Source organism: Chelonia mydas, chromosome 3 (genome assembly GCF_015237465.2).
Source record: "Chelonia mydas isolate rCheMyd1 chromosome 3, rCheMyd1.pri.v2, whole genome shotgun sequence".
NCBI lineage: Eukaryota > Metazoa > Chordata > Testudines > Cheloniidae > Chelonia > Chelonia mydas.
The window spans coordinates 200,685,050-200,702,482 of NC_057851.1; the positions used below are offsets into that span (position 1 = coordinate 200,685,050).

The 17,433-nt window shown below is 61.5% G+C and overlaps 1 protein-coding gene across 1 annotated transcript in view; it reads right to left on the reverse strand.

The window, feature by feature from the left end:
* The window catches only part of PTK7 (protein tyrosine kinase 7 (inactive)), a 97,262-nt gene that overhangs the window by 12,206 nt on the left and 67,623 nt on the right, over positions 1–17,433 (reverse strand). The window contains exons 2-8 of the mRNA XM_037896272.2: positions 8,719–9,012; positions 6,489–6,591; positions 5,890–6,080; positions 4,560–4,710; positions 1,731–1,861; positions 1,177–1,443; positions 513–646 (exon numbers count right to left, since the gene is read on the reverse strand). Of these exons, the coding sequence (XP_037752200.2) occupies positions 513–646; positions 1,177–1,443; positions 1,731–1,861; positions 4,560–4,710; positions 5,890–6,080; positions 6,489–6,591; positions 8,719–9,012 (1,271 nt within the window). The remainder of the gene's footprint in view (positions 1–512; positions 647–1,176; positions 1,444–1,730; positions 1,862–4,559; positions 4,711–5,889; positions 6,081–6,488; positions 6,592–8,718; positions 9,013–17,433) is intronic.

A 17,433-nucleotide genomic window follows, 5' to 3' on the forward strand; every position in this document is an offset into this window, starting at 1 on the left:
TCAGTCCTGCTGTCCTCCCCTGCCCGGGCATGCTGCTGGCCCTGGGGAGCTGGCCCTGCCCTGGCCCGCAGGCCCATTGCAGGGGCAGTCAGCGGCTGGCTCGGCCGCCCCTGAGGCTCTGCCTCCTCCCCTGCCAGGACTCAGGCTGGGACCTGGCCCACTGGAGCAGGCCAGGGAGGGGCTGTGGCCCAGCCCATTGGAGCAGGCTGCGGGGCAGGGGGTAGAGACTGGGGCTGAGGTGTGGGGCAGAGCCAGGGGAAGTGGGGCCTGGGGCCCAGGGCACTAGGAGCTGACAGTGGCAGGCGGGGGAGACATGCAGGGGGTCCTAGCACTGGGCAAGGTTCATTTCAGTGCGCCATGGATTGCGGCTGCCCTGGCCCGACGCGCAGCCCAGAGGCAGCAGGGAGAGCACGGCTGGGAATGAGCCGGTCCCCAGGGCTGCCCGGCCGGTGGAAGAGCGCGGGTGCTGGGAGCTGCGGCCGGGCTGGCTGGGGTTCACGCGCCACACTCACCTCGGAGATGGAGACACCGTTGCGGTACCAGGTGACAGTGGGTTTCAGGGAGGCCTTGCTGAGGCAGTGGAGATAGCCCGGCTTCCCCTCCTCCAGCTGGCTGTCCCTGGGCATCTCCACCCACCTGGGCACCGCTGGGGACGAGGGCACAGCGTTACCTGGGCTCCCGCCGTGCTTGCCTCAGCCACACCGGGCAGTGCCCCCGGCTGGCCTGGAGAGCTCGGGCACCCCCGGTACTGCACCACCCGCCCGCCCAGCGTGGACTGCTGGTGACGTGACGTCCGGGGCCACAGGAGCTCTGCTCTGTAACGTGGGGGTGGGGCAGGGGGCCTTTGGGAAAAGGCCCCACCTCCTCCCAGAGCCACGGGGACACCCGGGCACTGCCCCCGGGCTGGGGAGACCTGCCAGAGACCACCCCAAAGACAACCAAGACAGCCTCCTCCCTGCTGCGTCTGGGGCGGTCTGCTGGGCGAGGCTCTGCTACGCAGCCTGCCCTCGCTCAGCCTTTGCTCCAGGGTCAGTGACACATGGGGCACTGCCCGTTTGCCATCTCAACCCACCGCCCCTGCCCAGCCCCCCACAGCCCATCCCCAGAGCCCCCTGCCCAGCCCCCCACAGCCCATCCCCAGAGCCCCCTGCCCAGCCCCCAGTGGAAAATGCTTACTGGCTACGGTGACACTGAGGTCTTGCTTCTTCTCCCCGGCCTTGTTTGCCGCGTGGCACGTGTAAGTGCCAGCGTCGCTCCCGGTAACGCTGGTGAACACCAGCTCCTCGGCCTCCTGGTGCACCCTGCCGCTGGCGGGTATCGGGAGGCCGTTCCTCTCCCACCAGACACGGGGCTGGGGCATGCCGCGGGGGGCGGGGCAGGCCACGCGCTGCTCCTGGCTCGCTATGAAAACCTTCGGGGAGAACGGCGCCATGTCCTCGATCTCTGAGAGAAACGGGGGAGAGGTGACTTATCCCCAGCCGTGCCCCGAGGCCCTGTGCCTTGCTGCCCCAGGCGCTGGGCCTCAGTGCAGATCCAGGCAGGGATCCAGGGAGCAGAGCAGAGCTCCTGGCCCTGGCTGGGCAGTGGGACAGGACGGCTCTCCATGGCCGGGCAGCCCTGGAGAACGAACGGCTCATCCCCAACCACCGGACAGAGGCAGCGCTGCGCCCGCCTGGCTCAGAGTACAGCCAGGGCCGCACGAGTACCTGGCCAGCCACCCAGGGCCTTACCTGCCAGCCGCAGACTTGCCTCCAGGACGGTGGGTTTCCCTCTCTGCCCATGGCCAATGCACCTGTAGATCCCCGTGCTGCGCGCTCTCACCTGGGTTATCAGCAGGGAGCCATTGGCAAACACCGTGATCCTGCACAAAGGGAGTGAGTGGCCGAGCATCAGCGAGGGGCTGAGACAGGAGGGACAGACGTGCAAAGCCGCAGCACGGCCCTGTCTAAGCAACACGCTCCGTGGCCACGCACTCCCTCCCTGCATCCCCTCTGCTGGGCACTGGAACACGAGATACAGGGGCTGGGGGGCAGGCTCTCTTCCCCACCTGGGACAGGGGGCAGGCCTGGCTGCCCACCTCCGGAGGGCTGGAGGTGGCTCACAGCTGCTGCTGCCCCAGGCTGCGCGTTGTGCAGGAGAGTCTCGGATGGCTCAGGGGCTGCCGGCGGGGAATCCCGGGGGAGATGGCCCCGGACGCACAGGCCCCAGGCCTGCGAGGGGATCCTGCGGCAGGCGGTGTGGGTGCCCATCCTGAGCGGGCGCAGAGCAGGGCCCCATTTCGGGACGGTGCATGGCACTGGGGTTCGGGGCTGGCTCGGGGATGAAGGGAGAGCGCACCTTGAGCGAGTACCTGACCCTCAAGCTACTCGGTCCCTCATTGACACATTCAGCACCACCCAGTGAGGACACCTGCTCGGCCCAAGCCCCGCCACACTGCTTTAGCCTTCCCCTCCACGGCCGTCTCCTCTGCCCTTCCTAGCCCCGGGCTCCAGTGGGCTGGTGGTGTCACAGCTGGGACCTGGAGCCAGTGCTCCAAGGAGGTTTCCACCCCTCAGAGCCATGGGGCCAGGCTGGCTGCAGACAGCCCCACAGCGGCTACACTCAGCTCCGTTGGGGGCAAGAACCATCAGGTCTGTGAAATGCCAGCTGGGATTCTGGGCAAGCCCACTGTGCCCCGGGCTGCAAAGATCGAGCCCGGGGTCTTCACAAATGGGAAACAACAGGGAATAAAACAAAACCCAAACTGAAACACAACGAAAACCTCGCCCTCCGGGCCAGGGCGACACTAGCTAAACTAACGGAGGCTAGGGCATAAGCAGTTGGCCAGGAGCAAGCCCGGATCATGAGCTAGCCCGGGCGAGGGTGCTGTAGTGCAAGGAGGACTGAAATGCTGATAGGTAACCACAGGATACCAGCTGATATCAGCCTTAGATCTCCCAGGTCCGGAACATCAGCAGATGTCTGACCACCACAATGCCACGGTAACTGACGTGCATGCTAAGAAGCTTGAGGTAAAAGGTCTAGTAACCTGTGGGAGATGGGCACCCCAACATTAGTGGGGGGCAGAAGTTCAAATAAGGAAAAGGGGCTGAACCCCTACGGAACATGCACTAGGCACAGGGGCGCCAGCGTCCCACACTGGGAAAGCTGATCCCAGCCTGTGTGCCCTGGGGGACGGCAGGACGATGGCGAGGACAATGACTGACGCTGCGGGTTTTCGTGCGGGGGACGGTGTGAGTACATGGCTGCTCAGACAGTCGCTCTGTGTTCGCTCTCTCTACCCCCCTTGCTGGGTGGGAGGTTCTGTGATTTTGCTATTGGTGTTAATAAAACTATTGCAAACTTAGAAGCCTTTTCCCAAAGGTGCAAGTCGGGATACCCAGTCTAACAGCAATGCCAACACCGCAGCCCGATCTGGGGCCTAGAACCCACCAGACAGTGCAAATCTGTCAGCGGGTGATTCTTAAGCAATCAATACCACTGACACCTAATCAACAGATCAGGCACCAGCGCTGGCTGGGCACCCCCAGCCCAGGCCTGCCAGACCCCGCGTCACCGCAGTGCTCCACAAAACACACAGAGCTGTCTGCATGTGCCCAGCAGAGGGTGCTGGAGAATTTCCAGCGCCATTCCTGGGCTTTGGAGGGCGGGTCAGGCTTGTTGCCATGTGCTGCAAATGGCTCCCTCTTGCCCTCAGCTCTTCACTCCAGATGCTGGCCCAGAGCAAGGGCCAGGCACGTGTCTGTTCAGCCACGGTGCGTGTGCTAAGTACCACTGGGCACGGCCACTCTGGGGCTGGCTGCCCATGTCCTCAGCTCTTGAATCAAGCGCTGAGATACCCCAGGCTTCCAGGTGATTCCCTGCCATCCCTGCCCCTCTCAAGCTGCCCCATAACCCAGCGTGCTGCCACACGACAGAAGAGAACCAGGCCAAGGGCCAGCAGCAACAGCCTGGGCCAGCTCTGGGGAGAGAGGGAACAGAGGGATCACGGTTCACAAGGCAGGTGTCCTAACAACAGGGCGGGGACGGTAACAAGCCACACTGAGGCCTGGCCTGGCCTGGCATACCCGCGAGTTGGCAGTAGTTTAACCACAGGGGTGTTTTTAAACCGATGTCATTAAGGCCGTGCAAAGCGCAGTGCGGACGCTCTGACTGCAGGCAAAGAGCGACTTGGGTCAAGCCAGCTTCGACCGATTCCTTCCTGACCTGACCTAGCCAGCAATCAGACTGCTTTCCCTCATCCCGCCCCTCAGCCGGGGAGACAAGCCCCCAGGCTGCTGCTCGCCTTCCAGGCCCTTGGCAAGTGACTGGCACAGACCGCGCCTCATGGGAATTGGGACCCGACCCAGAACGAGCCTGGCCCTCGGACTGGCGCTGGAAAGGACAGGGAGGGCTCCAGTATGGGAAGCGGGATGGATCCTCTCACACTCGCAGGGCTCATGGCTCCTCCAGCCTTGCAGGTCTCAGGAGCACGCAATGAAATGGGAGATGGGTTTCCTTTCCTCTGCCGGTTTGGGGCCTCTCGCCCTCCCCAGCGCAGTGGGGGCGGGGGCACTCACCGTGTCTTGTTGGTGATGGGGGAGTTGTCCTCGAAGACCCACTCCTGCCTGGGAGGAGGCACTGCTGTGAATTGACAGTGGAACATGGCCTCTTCATTCTTACTCACGATCAGGTCCTGCGGGATGATCACCGGGCGAGGGAAGCTCTCGTCTGGGAGGGGAGACCGCAGGAACATTAGGGTGGCTGGAGTCCCACCTCTCCCCCGAAGGCCAGCTCATCTCCAGCGAGACACAAGACACAGGGAGGCCTGGCCAAGGGGCTGGCGGGAATCCCGCAGAGGGCTGGGCTGCAGCATGCAGAGAGCCTGCCAGGACAGGGACCCTCGCGCCAGCAGGCGTTTACACTCCTGTCCCGGCACAAGCCCTGCCTCCTGGGGAGGCTGCTGTGTCCTCGCTTCTGGCTTTCCCGTGTTGGTTTTGGCTCCTAGCTCCCCTTCGGGAACGCTGACCAGTCTGGAAAACGCAGCCAGAGCCACAAGCGTCAGGCTGCTGCCGCAGCCCAGCCCAGCCATGGGCAGGGCCAGCAGAGCTGGGGAAGGCCCAGCCTGCCTTCCAAGAAGCCACGGAGAGGGGGCCTGTCCGACACAGCAGGGTCTGGCACCAAGCTGCTTGCTCCCTTCCCACATGGCAGAAATGTACCTTCACCCAACCTCCCTTCTGGGCATGCCGTCCCTCTGCCAGCTACAGCCCCTCTGCAAGGACCAGCCAAGACTGGGAACAGGAGTGGTGGCTAAGGCCTTGTCTACACACACAAGCCGTATCACTTCACCTGGACTGGGAGGGACAAAGCAGTCCAGCCCCTTGGGTGGATGCTGCTTTCATGCTGCCTACATTGGTGGACTCGGTACATGGCACCTTTATCCCGGTATAAGTGTGGCTGCGCTGGGGCTGAAGGGGTTTAACACACCGATACGACGGCACCTGCTGCCCGATACAAGCACTGTGCGCACAGCAGAGCGGGGCCGACAAACCCGCCAGCTCCCTGCTGGGGCCCTGGGGCCGTGCGGCAGGTATTTAGAAACATCACTGTCTGCGTCTGCCTCGGGGACGAGGCGGGGCTAAAATGTGGCCATGCAGGTGGGGTGCTTCCTGCGGTCCCTAGCTCAGGCAGGGCCCCTGCGAATGACAATTTCCCCTCCCTCCTGGGGGACGGAGGAAATCACACCAGCCTGACACTTCCCCAGCTGCGGCAGATCTGAGGTCACAGCCTCATTGATGTTCTGCAACATCAAAGACAAGGCAGTTGACACAGCACTGAACAGCCCTCTCCCTGGGCCCCCCAGCCCGTGGGGCGCGCGCCTGCTGCCCGGGTGGGCAGAGCGCCCCTTACCGATGATATTCAGCGTGAAGTTGTTGCTGCTGCACACCATGCCCACGGCGTTGCGAGCACAGCAGTAGTAGATGCCGTTGTCCTCGGGGCTGGCGCTCTTTAGGGTTAGTGTCCGCTCCTTATTGCTGATCCCGTAGCTGCTACGGTCATCCAGGAGCTGGCTGCCATCCCGGAACCACTGGCCCGTTGGGCTAGGAGACAGACAGGCATGTCAGTGTGGTGGCCAGCAGCGGGCCTGAGAGCACATGCACTGAGGAAAGCAGCCGGGAAATGGCCCGCTCGGCTGACCCTTCGTTGCACCCCGCTGGCCTGGACACACACAGACACAGCTCGGGAAGCCATGAGGCATGCAGCCGTTCCAATGACAGACAGTGACCCCGTTCAGCGACACCAAGCAGCTCCAGGACCTGGGGCTCTAGGCCCGCCCTTACTGTGCTCCCGCGGTTTGCTCTCTCCCCCGATGCTTACTCCTGCCTCTCACCTTCCCCCTAGGCTTTGGTGGATCTTCACAGGAGAGACAGAGAGAGAGAGAGAGCGCGCAGGTGAAAGGCGAGGCAGAGCCCAGCCCGGACGCTGGCGAAGCGAGAGTGGCTCCTTACCGCGGATGGCCGTCGATGTGGCAGCGCAGCGTCACGGAGGCAGAGGGCTGGATCTCTGCCACGCTTGCTGGGTGCTTCAGGACAACGCCACCCGTTTCGAGCCCTGCAAAAAGAAAGGGAGTTCCAGCCCCCACTGCTCGGAGCAGCGTGCCCACCCCACACCTTCCTGCCGGCACCCCACGGCTGCCACGGCCCGAGCTTGGAGCAGGCCAGCCCTTCCATCCCGCTGCTGCCACAGTCAGCGACAGCGCTGACATTCAGACGCTAGCTCCATGGCTGCTCCAGGTCCCCCCCAGGCTGCACGTGGGCCCCAGAGCGCCCGAGCGGGTTCTTGGGGCCCTGGGCTTGGTCCAGGTGCTCCACTCCCCCAGCCAGCAGCGTGCAGCACCGGCCCCAGGCAGTTCTTGGCTGGTCTCGGCTGGGCCTGGGACTCTCCACACCCCCCAGCCTCCAGCGCTCACATCAGGAGCATCTCCAGCCATGGCCTGCGGCTCGCTGGGGCTCTGTGCCATGGGGGGGGGGAGGGAGCAGCAAGGAGTGGTCTCTGACCCTCGCAGGGCATTTGCCGAGATCCATGAAGGGCCTTCAAAGCAGGCAACGGAGCAGATCAAAACCAGGCAGTCATGCAAGCCGAGGTCACAAGCCCAGCTTGACCATGCCTGGCCTGGGGGCTGCGCTGGGAACGTGGGGGAGGGGCAACCCTATCAGCCGCACCCAGAGGGCTCAGCCAAACCACGGGGGTCGCCCAGCTCATCACAGACCCATTAGAATTGGAAACTGTGCAGAGAGGGGCAACAAAAACCCTCAGGGGGATGGAACAGCTTCCGTCTGAGGAGAGATGAAAGGGACTGGGATGTCTCAGCTTGGAAAATAGAGGACTGAGGGGGACACGCTAGAGGGCTATACAGTCACAACTGGTGGGGAGAAAGGGACTACGGAAGTGTAATTTATCCCTTCCCATCACATAAGAACCAGGAGTCAACCAATGAAATTAATAGGCAGCAGGTTTAAAACAAACAGAAGGAAGTATTTCTTCACACAACGCACAGTCAACCTGTGGAACTCACTGCCAGGGGATGTTGTGAAGGCCAAAAGTAGAACTAGGTTCATAAAGGAATTGGATAAGGGCTAGCTAGACCATTGGGCTGACCCAGCATGGCCGTTCTGGTGTTCTGTAGTGTTGACAGGGAGTGGCACACAGGAGAAGGGTTTAAACGTTGGGCCGAGGCCCGTGCTCAATGTCATCCAAGGGGACAAAAGTCCAGCGTAGCCTGGAGCAAACACTCGTAAGGAGAGTCAGCAAAAGATAGAGACAAGCACCCCATGACAAACAGCCTGCTGGAGGTAAAGGAGTTGGGCTAAGGACTGGCGAAGCTCAGGGCCACTGGCCAGCATCAGATTACTCCAGACACTGCACAGACTCCAGCTCGCAGCTCTCCATGCCGACATCACTGCGGGAGTGTTGCTAGGCTGGGGCACAGCTCCCCACCGAGCTGGCAGGCGGGGGGAGGCCTGGCCTCACATGGTATCAGGGGGGCTCTTTTCTAGTAGCCATGTCTGAAGGCTTGTGCCTGGTGTGGTGGAGGGAAGGCGGAGAGCAGGAGAAGGGTAACGCCCACAGGAAAGACCTATCCCAGCTCCCAGCCCATTCTCCGGGTGGTGGGCACTGCAGATCCCTGCCTAGGCTTTGGTCCAGTTTGGTAGCTCAAAGTGCCAAGGGCTCCCACCCACTCCTCCAGCCCATAGTCCCACAGCCTGGCACAGCTCCCAGCTAGAAATCGCCCCTCCTAACCCGGTCAGTCCCTCTGCTCCCACTTACCCACCGAGGAGTCAGACAGCACATCTGCTGGGTCTTGTAGGAACCACTCTGGGTACAGCCCAGCTCTTCACTCACTTTGACAGCTCCAAGGGAAGAACAACCTGGCCCCACCCCATCCCACCCTGGCCACATCCCTGAGGATTCACTGGGTCACTGTGCCTCTCTGCAGAGGGGAGAGGTGACTGGTCCAGGCCTGGAGACCAGTGGCCTTGGTGCATGCTGCTCTGCAGCATACATCGAAGGAAGGAGCCAGGCCGTTAGCAAGCTCTGGGAAAGTGGACACCAGCTGAGGGTGGCAAGGAAAAGGCAGCAGGAAGGAGGGCTGTACCCACTCCCATGTGCCCACCCCGGGAGTCTGGGTCGGGAGGCACGTGCCTGGGGCAGGCTCACTGGCCCTGCTCTCGTACTCACACTTGATGTTGAAAGATGCGTTGGCCGTTCGGGCCTCCTCTCCGGTGACCGTGTTCCTGGCCACGCACTGGAAGCCCCCGGCGTCCTGCTGCCGATCCACGGCGGTGAACTGCAGGTTGCTGCCCTCCTGGAAGCGGCGCTCGGTGTCCTGGATGAAGAGCCCATTGTGCAGCCACTCGAACTCCACGCCGCTCGGCTCCTCCACCTCACAGCGCAGGATGGCGCTGCGGCCGTGCAAGGCGTCCTGAGAGGACGGCTCCTTGGTGAAGAGGATCCGCGCCCGAGTGCCCACGGCTGAAAGGAAGGCAGGAAAGGAGGTCACCGGCGGGGCCAGGGGGTACCCTGGGGAAGGGGTGCAGCTCAGATGAAGCAAGAGCAGCCCCCCGCGGGAAGCGTACGGGGGAAGGGGTCAGCCTCTCAGCTCTCAGGCAGGGGAACACGGCGTGAAACAGGCCCCAGCAGGACCTGGGGAGATGCAGGCCATGCCTGGGTGGCAGAGACGTTTCCTACAGCGTCTGAAGGGGTTTTTCCATGGCTGCAGTTAAGCTGCCTCCCTGAGCGGCAATAGCTAGTCTGGTGGGAGAATTCTGCTGCTGTCCTGGCCGCACCCACACCGGGGTCTAGGTCAGCGTAACACTTCCACACCTAGCGAGGGCCATGTGAATTCTAAGTGTAGACCCATTTCTCGAGCGCCCCGCTGTGACAGAACGCCCCCTGCCGTCACACCCTGCACACCACGGCAATAATCTTTGTGCAGATACGCCTGGGGAGGTGTCATCTGACAGCTAACAACATCTCAGGGACAGGGCTGGAGCAGCATTCTATGGAACGCTCTGAGCAGAAGCCGAACTCATGACTGAAGGGCGTTCGCCAGGCAAGTCTGGGGGCGTAAACGTGCTTCTCAAAGACAAAGGACAAGTTGTTGCCCCAGCCAGGCAGGTGCCATCAAAGCCGACGGGCCATCGACTACCAAGTGGCCATTCTTTGGCAAGGACGAGGCAGGAACAAACAGATCTGATCTCAGCAAACAACAGCATGGAACCTCTCCCCGCACCCCCCCTCCTTGTCTCCTGGCTCTCAGGGAGAAAGACCTTTACCTAGGGGTCACCCTCAGGACAATGCATTTCAAAAGAGGACTGAACTATAAAAGTGAGGGGCAACCCCCCGGTTCTCTCTCCCCGCACATCTCTCTCCTGTTCACCTAAGACCAGGAAAGAAATGCTTATTGGGCTTTGGGAGCAGATCCTGGCTGGAGGGTTTGGTCAGCAGCGTTACTGGACACGTGCTCACGGACTTCACCGTGAGCCAAGCCCAGCTTGGGAAGCGATTTATCTTTATTTCTCTTGGAACCATTTCTGACTTTCGTGCCTCTTTACTTGTACCCTGAACAGCTCTCTCCCTGCAATTAAATGCACTCGTTTTATTCTTTAATTAGAACTAACCCAGCGTTGTGAACTGGTGGGTAACTCGAGCTGAGGTAGACTGCTGTGTACCGATCCCATGAGAGGGGCTACACACCTAACACATCTGGGCTGCCCAGGAGAGGGCTGGACACGCAGAACACACGTTTCTGGGGGGAATCCAGGACTGGGCATGTGCTGGGGTCACCCTGGGAGCAGTAACAGTAGAGACACTGGGAACACAGCCTGCTTCTTTCACTACACACCCACTTCAGAGCGTTCTGACCCACAGCGCCCTGGAGAGGCTGCCATGCTTAAGGGGCAGCAGGGCAGGGAGAGGGTGCTCCCACTCCAGGCCAGGGGCTCCCCCCAGCTCCAGACCACATTCCCAGGGCTCAGCACCCACAACTGGGGCCAGACTGACAAGAGAGCTCAGCCCCACGAGCGCAGAGATTGGCCTGGGGGCAGAACGGCTGGGGAACGGCTCGGTTAACGGGAGGGGGAGAAAGGTGCTGGGGGCCCCCTGTGGGCTGCTCTGCCTAGGCCCAGCTCCAGGACCCCCCGCTCGCCAGGCTGTGACTTCACTGCCCAAGCAGGTCAGGACTACCTCCTCACCCAGGTTTGTCCTCGCCCCCGTCTGCGCTTCGGCTCAGCAGGCCAGCAAAGGCGCAGTAAGCACCTCACTCAAACCCTGCCCTTCTGTAGTGAAGACACGGCCTAGGACTTTACCCCATTAGCCAATATCTGCTCCACAACCACCATGGGGTGCAGCCCTAGTGCCGACAGGGCAGACTGTAGCTTCCCCGCGAGTCGGAAGGGCGTGATAAACGCTCGGGCTAAGCCGCAAACTGCCCTGTCAGCACTAAGGCTCCCCGCGCTAGCTCGTGCCAGGCCAGAACAAGTCCTTCCAGCTCAGAAAAGAGAAGGCCAAAGTGAAAAGCAGCCTCTGAGCAGCCTCCCAGCTAGCACCAGGACGCAGCTCCGTGTGCCGCTCCACTGCCCGAGGCGCCGTTTCTCACTGCTCTTCCCCGTCCACGCAGCGCCTGAGCCTGGGGAACACAGTGCAGGGCACGTCCGCCTTCTGCCCCGAGTGCTCTCTGTCCTGCTGACAGGCAGCAAGCTCAGGCCTGACCGACGGGGGAATGCAGGGAACCTCCTGGCCACGACGCCAACACCCAGGACCTGGTGCAACCCGGAGGCTGAACAAGGCTGCACTTTCAACGCTACAGGCTCGCCAGGTCTCTGATCCCACGACGCTCAGGCGCTGGGGACTGCTGTGATGGGAACCCCCGGTGTGCACTGGAACATCCGTTACAATGGCTTCACTGTGCGAAGTGAGATACACACCCACACGCTTTCCGTGCCCAACACTACAGACGTCCATACGTCCCTCGGGACCACTGCACCATGATCTAGTCCAGCCCATCAAGGGTTAAACACGGTCTGGTAAGAGACGCCCAGACAGTTTCAATTTCCTTCAGAATCGGGACTTCGAGCAGTCTGGATTTCCTGCATCTGAAGCCCCAGAGGGATCGTCTGTCGCCCAAATCCATGGCCCTCCCTGCAGCTCCGCCCAGGCAGCCTAGGGGGGCCGTGCCCCAGCGCACACAAGCTGCAGAGCCCATGAACTGCATGCCGATGGCCTGTCCTGAACACAGGCCAACTGGAAACACTCCCTTCTCTCGGGGGAGCACTGGCCGAGAAGGGGCAGAGCCCGGGGCTGGGCTGCTGAGAGGAGTCACAAAGGAACACCCCAGCTCCGAGCCACATCCAGTGGAGGGTCAGAGTCTCTGAAGCCTGGAATCCCCCCCAAAGGCACCTTGACTTCGATCCTGCAATGGCTCCCCCTGCAAAGCTCAGTCTGGAGCCCTGCCCCAACTGGGGTCTGGGACTGTTTCCCTACCAGGAACTCTCCTGCAGTGCCTCTGTGCTTATGGTGCTATCCTCCCCCACTGGGAGCCCTTTTCAAAGGCAGGGATTGAGCGGGGGAGGGGAAGGCAATTAAGCAAACAATGCCCTTTGAAGGAAGCCTACTGGAGATCATCAATAATGCTTTGATCTGGTCAATAAAAGAGCCTAAGGGAGCAGCAGTCAGGGCCCTGGCATAGTCTCTCCAGAGCCTGGGCCCAGAGGGAGTTTGCAGGAGAGGCAGGCAGCATGCCAAAGCCGAGGACTAGCCGCTCTGTGTGCCAGAAGAGCAGCACATGCCCAGCCGGGTAGCGGCTGGCTTCTCCTCCACCATCAAAGGCCAGTGCCAGGCCATTCCAACCAGCTCCTCTGTCTGGGCTGCTGCTCCTAACCCAGAGCGGGCTGGTCTCTGAGGCTGTAACTCTCCCTTCCAGCCGCTGAATCCCAGCCAAAGAAACTAAGGGCCCACAGCCGCCTCTCTAGCTTGACTTCCCCATGGGAGCCATAGCTGCTGTGCCCCAGGGACTGCACAGGTGCTGACGGGCTCGGATGGAGCCTGCTCAACCCAGGAACAAGATGGGAACCCTGGGGAGGGAAAGCAGGGGGAGCTGGCTAGCTGTGTTAGGGCGGGTGCTCAAAGGCCCCAAAGGGTGGGGACATCCAACCCGGTCTCCCAAGGAGCTCGTCGAAGAGTTCAGGCCCTTCTAGGTGACTCTGAAGTGTTCTGCTTTGCAGTTTTCCAGCAAGCAGGTTCCTCCTCATCCTCAGAGCGAATGAGCCCGTGTCTGTTTCCTGGAGAACCCGCTGAGTTGCCTCCTGGGGCTCATTTCCTGCGGAGTGAGCCCAGGGCTCTGAATCCAGCTCCTGGAGCCAACAGCCTTCAGCCGGGCCAATGCAACTGCCAGCAGCGCTCTGGCTCAAGGGGAGTCCGACTTCACCGTCAAAAGGGACTAGGCTGGCTTCCTGCCTAACACAGGCCACAGAGCCTCACCTAGTGATTCCCTCACGGAGCCCATGGCTTCTGCTGGAGCTAGAGGCTGGATTTAACAACTCCAAGTGATGAGAATCCGCCATGTCGCTAAGGAAGCTGGTCCAGTGATTAACTCCCCTCCCTGTTACAAACAAGCACCTCAGTCTGAATTCTCAGAGCCTCAACTTCCAGAAAAAACCCGCACTGAAAAGGCGGCACGATTGTTTTCTCATCTCTACGTGGGAGCAGCCCTGTGCCCAGAATGGCAACCAGGACATTAACTAGGCCAAAGGAGAAGGCCACCCTCTCCGTGCCACACACAGGGCACTGGGAGGCTCCGACTGCCCTGGCATGCACTAACCTGCTTGCCAAGTGTCCAGATTTCACAGGTTACATTTCAGGAGCAGACATGTCTGTCTGTTACCAGCTCTGTTCCTGGGCTTTCCGCTCCAGCATCTCCCCTTCCCAAATGATCCCCCACTTCGGAAAAACTGTCTCCTCTCTCTGACATACCCGGAGGGCCAGTTTTCAACCCACACCTCAGCTTTATCTCTACCTGACACAGCCTGGGAGAGGAAGGGGTTAACCCAGAAACACAGCTCCTGGTTTGAAACAGGAGTGGCCCAGAGGGACAGGACCCGGCAGGAGCTTTGGCCACAGGAAGAGAACAAAGCACCTCAGAGGAGAGGCAAATACTTGGCTGCACAGCTAGGCAAGAAAACACCGTGGCACCAGTTCAAATCCCAGCTGAAGCCCTGCGAGGTCACAGCCAGCACCAGGCAGCCGCGGGCCAGAGGAGAGAGATGAGCGCAGAGCTATGGGAGAGGCGGAGCAGGAGCACTGGAAAAGGCACAGGGAAAGGCTGGATCACCCCAGCAGGGAGGGTCTGCGAGGCTCTGGGGCAAAGCCCATTGCTCAGGGCTGACCAAAGGGGCACTCCTGCCCTGCCCCTGCCAAACAGTCCCAGAGCTCGGAGACTGCCTAGGCCCCTCGGGTACCATGTCAGGAGGGCACACAGGAACGGGGGAAGCAGCGTGAACAAGGACTCCGCTCTCTCCTGCGGGCTGTTCACCCCAGCCTGGCTCGGCCAGGGCGGGGCAAGCAGTGAGGACACCCCAGCCTGAGGTGTGCACAAGCGGTGGCGGCCCATCTCGGGGAGGAGACGGGAGCATCCCTGCAGCAGATGATAGCCACTGCTCCAACGCTTGGGAGACTCCCTCCCCCCCAAGCCCATCTGCAAACAGGTGCAGGGGGAACGGCCACTGTAAAGCCCCTTCCCTAGAGGGGAGCTTGTGGGAATCCCAGTGCCTAGCAGCACCTGCTCCCCACCCCTCCAGCGATGCAGTCAGCGGGCCCTCTCGGCCTGAACAGGGTCCAGCCATCAGAACCGCACAGGGGCTGCTGCGGGGGCTGAGCGTCAATGCGCGGCAGCTGGAGCCGCGCGACAGGAAAAGGAGACCGTGCCAAGGGCCGGCAACGCAGGCTGAGCAGGTCTTCCCCAGCACAGCCCACCTAGCTCAAGGAGAGCACTGGCCAGGCACGGGCCACGCGGCTGGAGAACTGGCCGGGGCCAGGCCGGGCCGGGCACTGCTGAACATCCCCCAAGCAAGGTCGGTCTAACTGTCCACCCGGGAGCGTGCAAACTGCCTGTCTGCAGCCAGCTGCCTGTACGCGCCGCTCGGGCTACCAGCTGGCAATCGGAAGAGAGACGGACAAAGGGCAATTCAGCATTTGCCGCTCGCTACCCGATCCCGTTCCCAGCCTCCCGCTCTCACGTGGAGGGAGGCCAAGGCAGCGCAGAGCTGGGGGGCTGTCCAACACGAGGCAGATGTTGAGTACTTTATACATCAAAGGTGAATGGCGAAGTGCCCAAGATGCCGTGTTCCCTCAGCTGCTCCGGCAGGGGGAATGGCTTCAGGAACAGGATTCCTGCCTGTATTCCAGCAACAAGCTCCAAACCTGCCTAAAGGTGGTGGTCAGGGACCCACTGGGGTGGGGCTAGGGAGAAAACGCAGCCAGCCAGCCCGCCCAGCCTGGAGGAAGCAGCACAGCGGACACTCACAAGCGTTGCAGGTCCAACTGGCCCATAACGTCTGGTGACAAGCAGCTGCAGATCCCCGACAGCCCACCAGGAGGCACTGCCATGCTTGCCACAGGCCGTGCTGGTGGCCAGCACCTTCCCCTTTCAGACCCAAGCTCCTGCACCCAGCCTCGCTGGGCCAGTCAAAGGAGTCACGCGGCTCTGGAGAGAAGAGGCAACGAATGCGGGAGAGGTGTCTCCCACAAGGGGTCCCTCAGACAGCACAGCTTGCACCTGGGCCACAGGAAGTCTGCTGGCCGCAGATCACCCCTCGGAAGGGGCCACAGAAATGGAGAACCAAAGCCAGGACTGTGACGGAGCGTGAGACTGCCTGCCCCACCCACTGCTGCTCCGCAGGGAGACCAGGGGGATCCTCCTTCACCCACGCACAATGGGTAGGACACTCCTTTGGCGGAGATGGCTCAGGGCCCCATCCCAGCTGCATTCCCACCGCAAGCCCTGCCCATCCGTGGGGCCCACAGCTTGCTTCCGCCGTCACCATGCGATACCCACACTGCAGCTCCTTGCACTCAGCCCACACGAGCAGAGCACAAGGCCCAGCGCCGAGCTCCTGGACCCCCACAAGGAGAACAACACCTGCACAAACAGCTCTTCGTACCACATGCGGCTAGTGGCCCAGCTTCCTGGGAGCTGCGGGGGTGGCTGTGCAGCCGTCCTGCCCATGAGCAGGGGAATTCATGGAGACAGCGAGGGCAATCACCCGGCCCCGCTGCATAGCTGCAGGGGACACATGCCAGACAGCAGAACACGTTCCAGACTCAGGCAAACCTGACTTGGAGAGAAGGTTTCACAGACACTAACATGGAGGGAGCACCTTAGCTCAGGGCCCTGATGGCCACATGCTTGAGCTTGACACTTTCATATTCATCTACAGCTGGCCCCGTTCGACCAGTGCGCTCAGCCTCCCAGAAACTCCTCGGAGTGAGCCTCGCACGGGCAGGGGATGAGAGGAACTGCTCTGCTGGGTCACCACACCATCCCAGAGCACCCAAAGGGCCATGCTGGCCTGCCAGGGCCTGCACCGGCATACTTAACACCCCAGCACAGCCCAGGGAGAGGAAAATCCCCCAGAAGAGACTCCTCAGCCCATGGGGACAGAGGGCATCGCACCACCATGCCCCACCAGCCTGGGATTCGTTAGCTCAACTGAAGGGCAGGCAGGAGGAGCCTCCCCACCCTGCCTGGACAATGTGAAGGCTACAAAGCCTGGTGCCCAGTGCCAAGTCACATCCGTATCCGGCCGCGGCTGGAGCTTTCGAACACGATTCTCTATGCCCAGAAGCCGCGTGAGCACCTTTTAAAGACTACGCCCTACTGCCTGGTTAGGACGGCCCGCAGGGCGGCTGGCTGCTCTGCAGAGCGCTGTGACGGCCACAGGGCTAACGGGCGTCCGACAGGTGGAACTGCCTACCCACAGCAGTTCTCTATGTCTGAGTGGCTGCTCCTTGCTGAGAAAGGCAATGGGGAAAATCTCTTGCATGTCTGGCTTGCTGGGACTACAAGGCACCCAAACCAGACCCTTGGCCATCCTGAGCTCCCCGGGCTGAGGCCTGGCTCTCCTCACAACGCCTCTGGAAGCGGCACAGAAGCATTCAGCACTCTCGATCCGCCCAGGTACCATGCTCTGGGAGCCCAATCCAAAGAGAACGCCGCCATTTCCAATCCTGGCCTCGAATCAGATGTGGGATTAGTTTAAACAGCAGCCACTCCTAGAGTAAAACCAGACCTTCCACTGCCACCCCAAATCTCACCCAGGCCTTGATCACAAACTGCTCCTCTCTGGCCTTATGACACGCACATCTCCCCATCTTGTCTGCAGCCCACAGCGGCTGCCAGCCTTTCACCACCGCGCCCGCAGCAGGGTTAGACGACACTGCAGTTCAAACACCGGCAGCAGGGCAGCACAAAAAGCGGGGGCCCCAAGGCAAAGGCTAGCGCAGACCCAGCTAAGGCCTCTGCCAGAGCGAGGCAGCGATGCGTCGGGGATGGCCAAGCTCTGTGCGGGGAGGGCAGCTAGCCCTGCCTTGTGGCACCTCACCCAGTGCCACGCTCCTGGGCACAAGGGTTCAGTCCCTTTGCACCACACCGAGCGTTCGCAGACACTGGTGCCAAGGGACTAACAACAGGAAGCATGAGAAGGCAGCTGAGTCCAATTGTTCTAAGCAGGTCCCTCTGGCGGCTCAATACCCTCTCCCTTCCGGCTGCTGTTGGACTGGGGGGACGGAGTCGTATTTGAAAAGCCAGTTCAATACCGAGTGCTTTGGCTGCTTGAGCTGTTCCCCCTCTCCCCCATGCCCAGAGGTGCTGGGAATGGAAAGGACCGCAGCGGCGCTGAC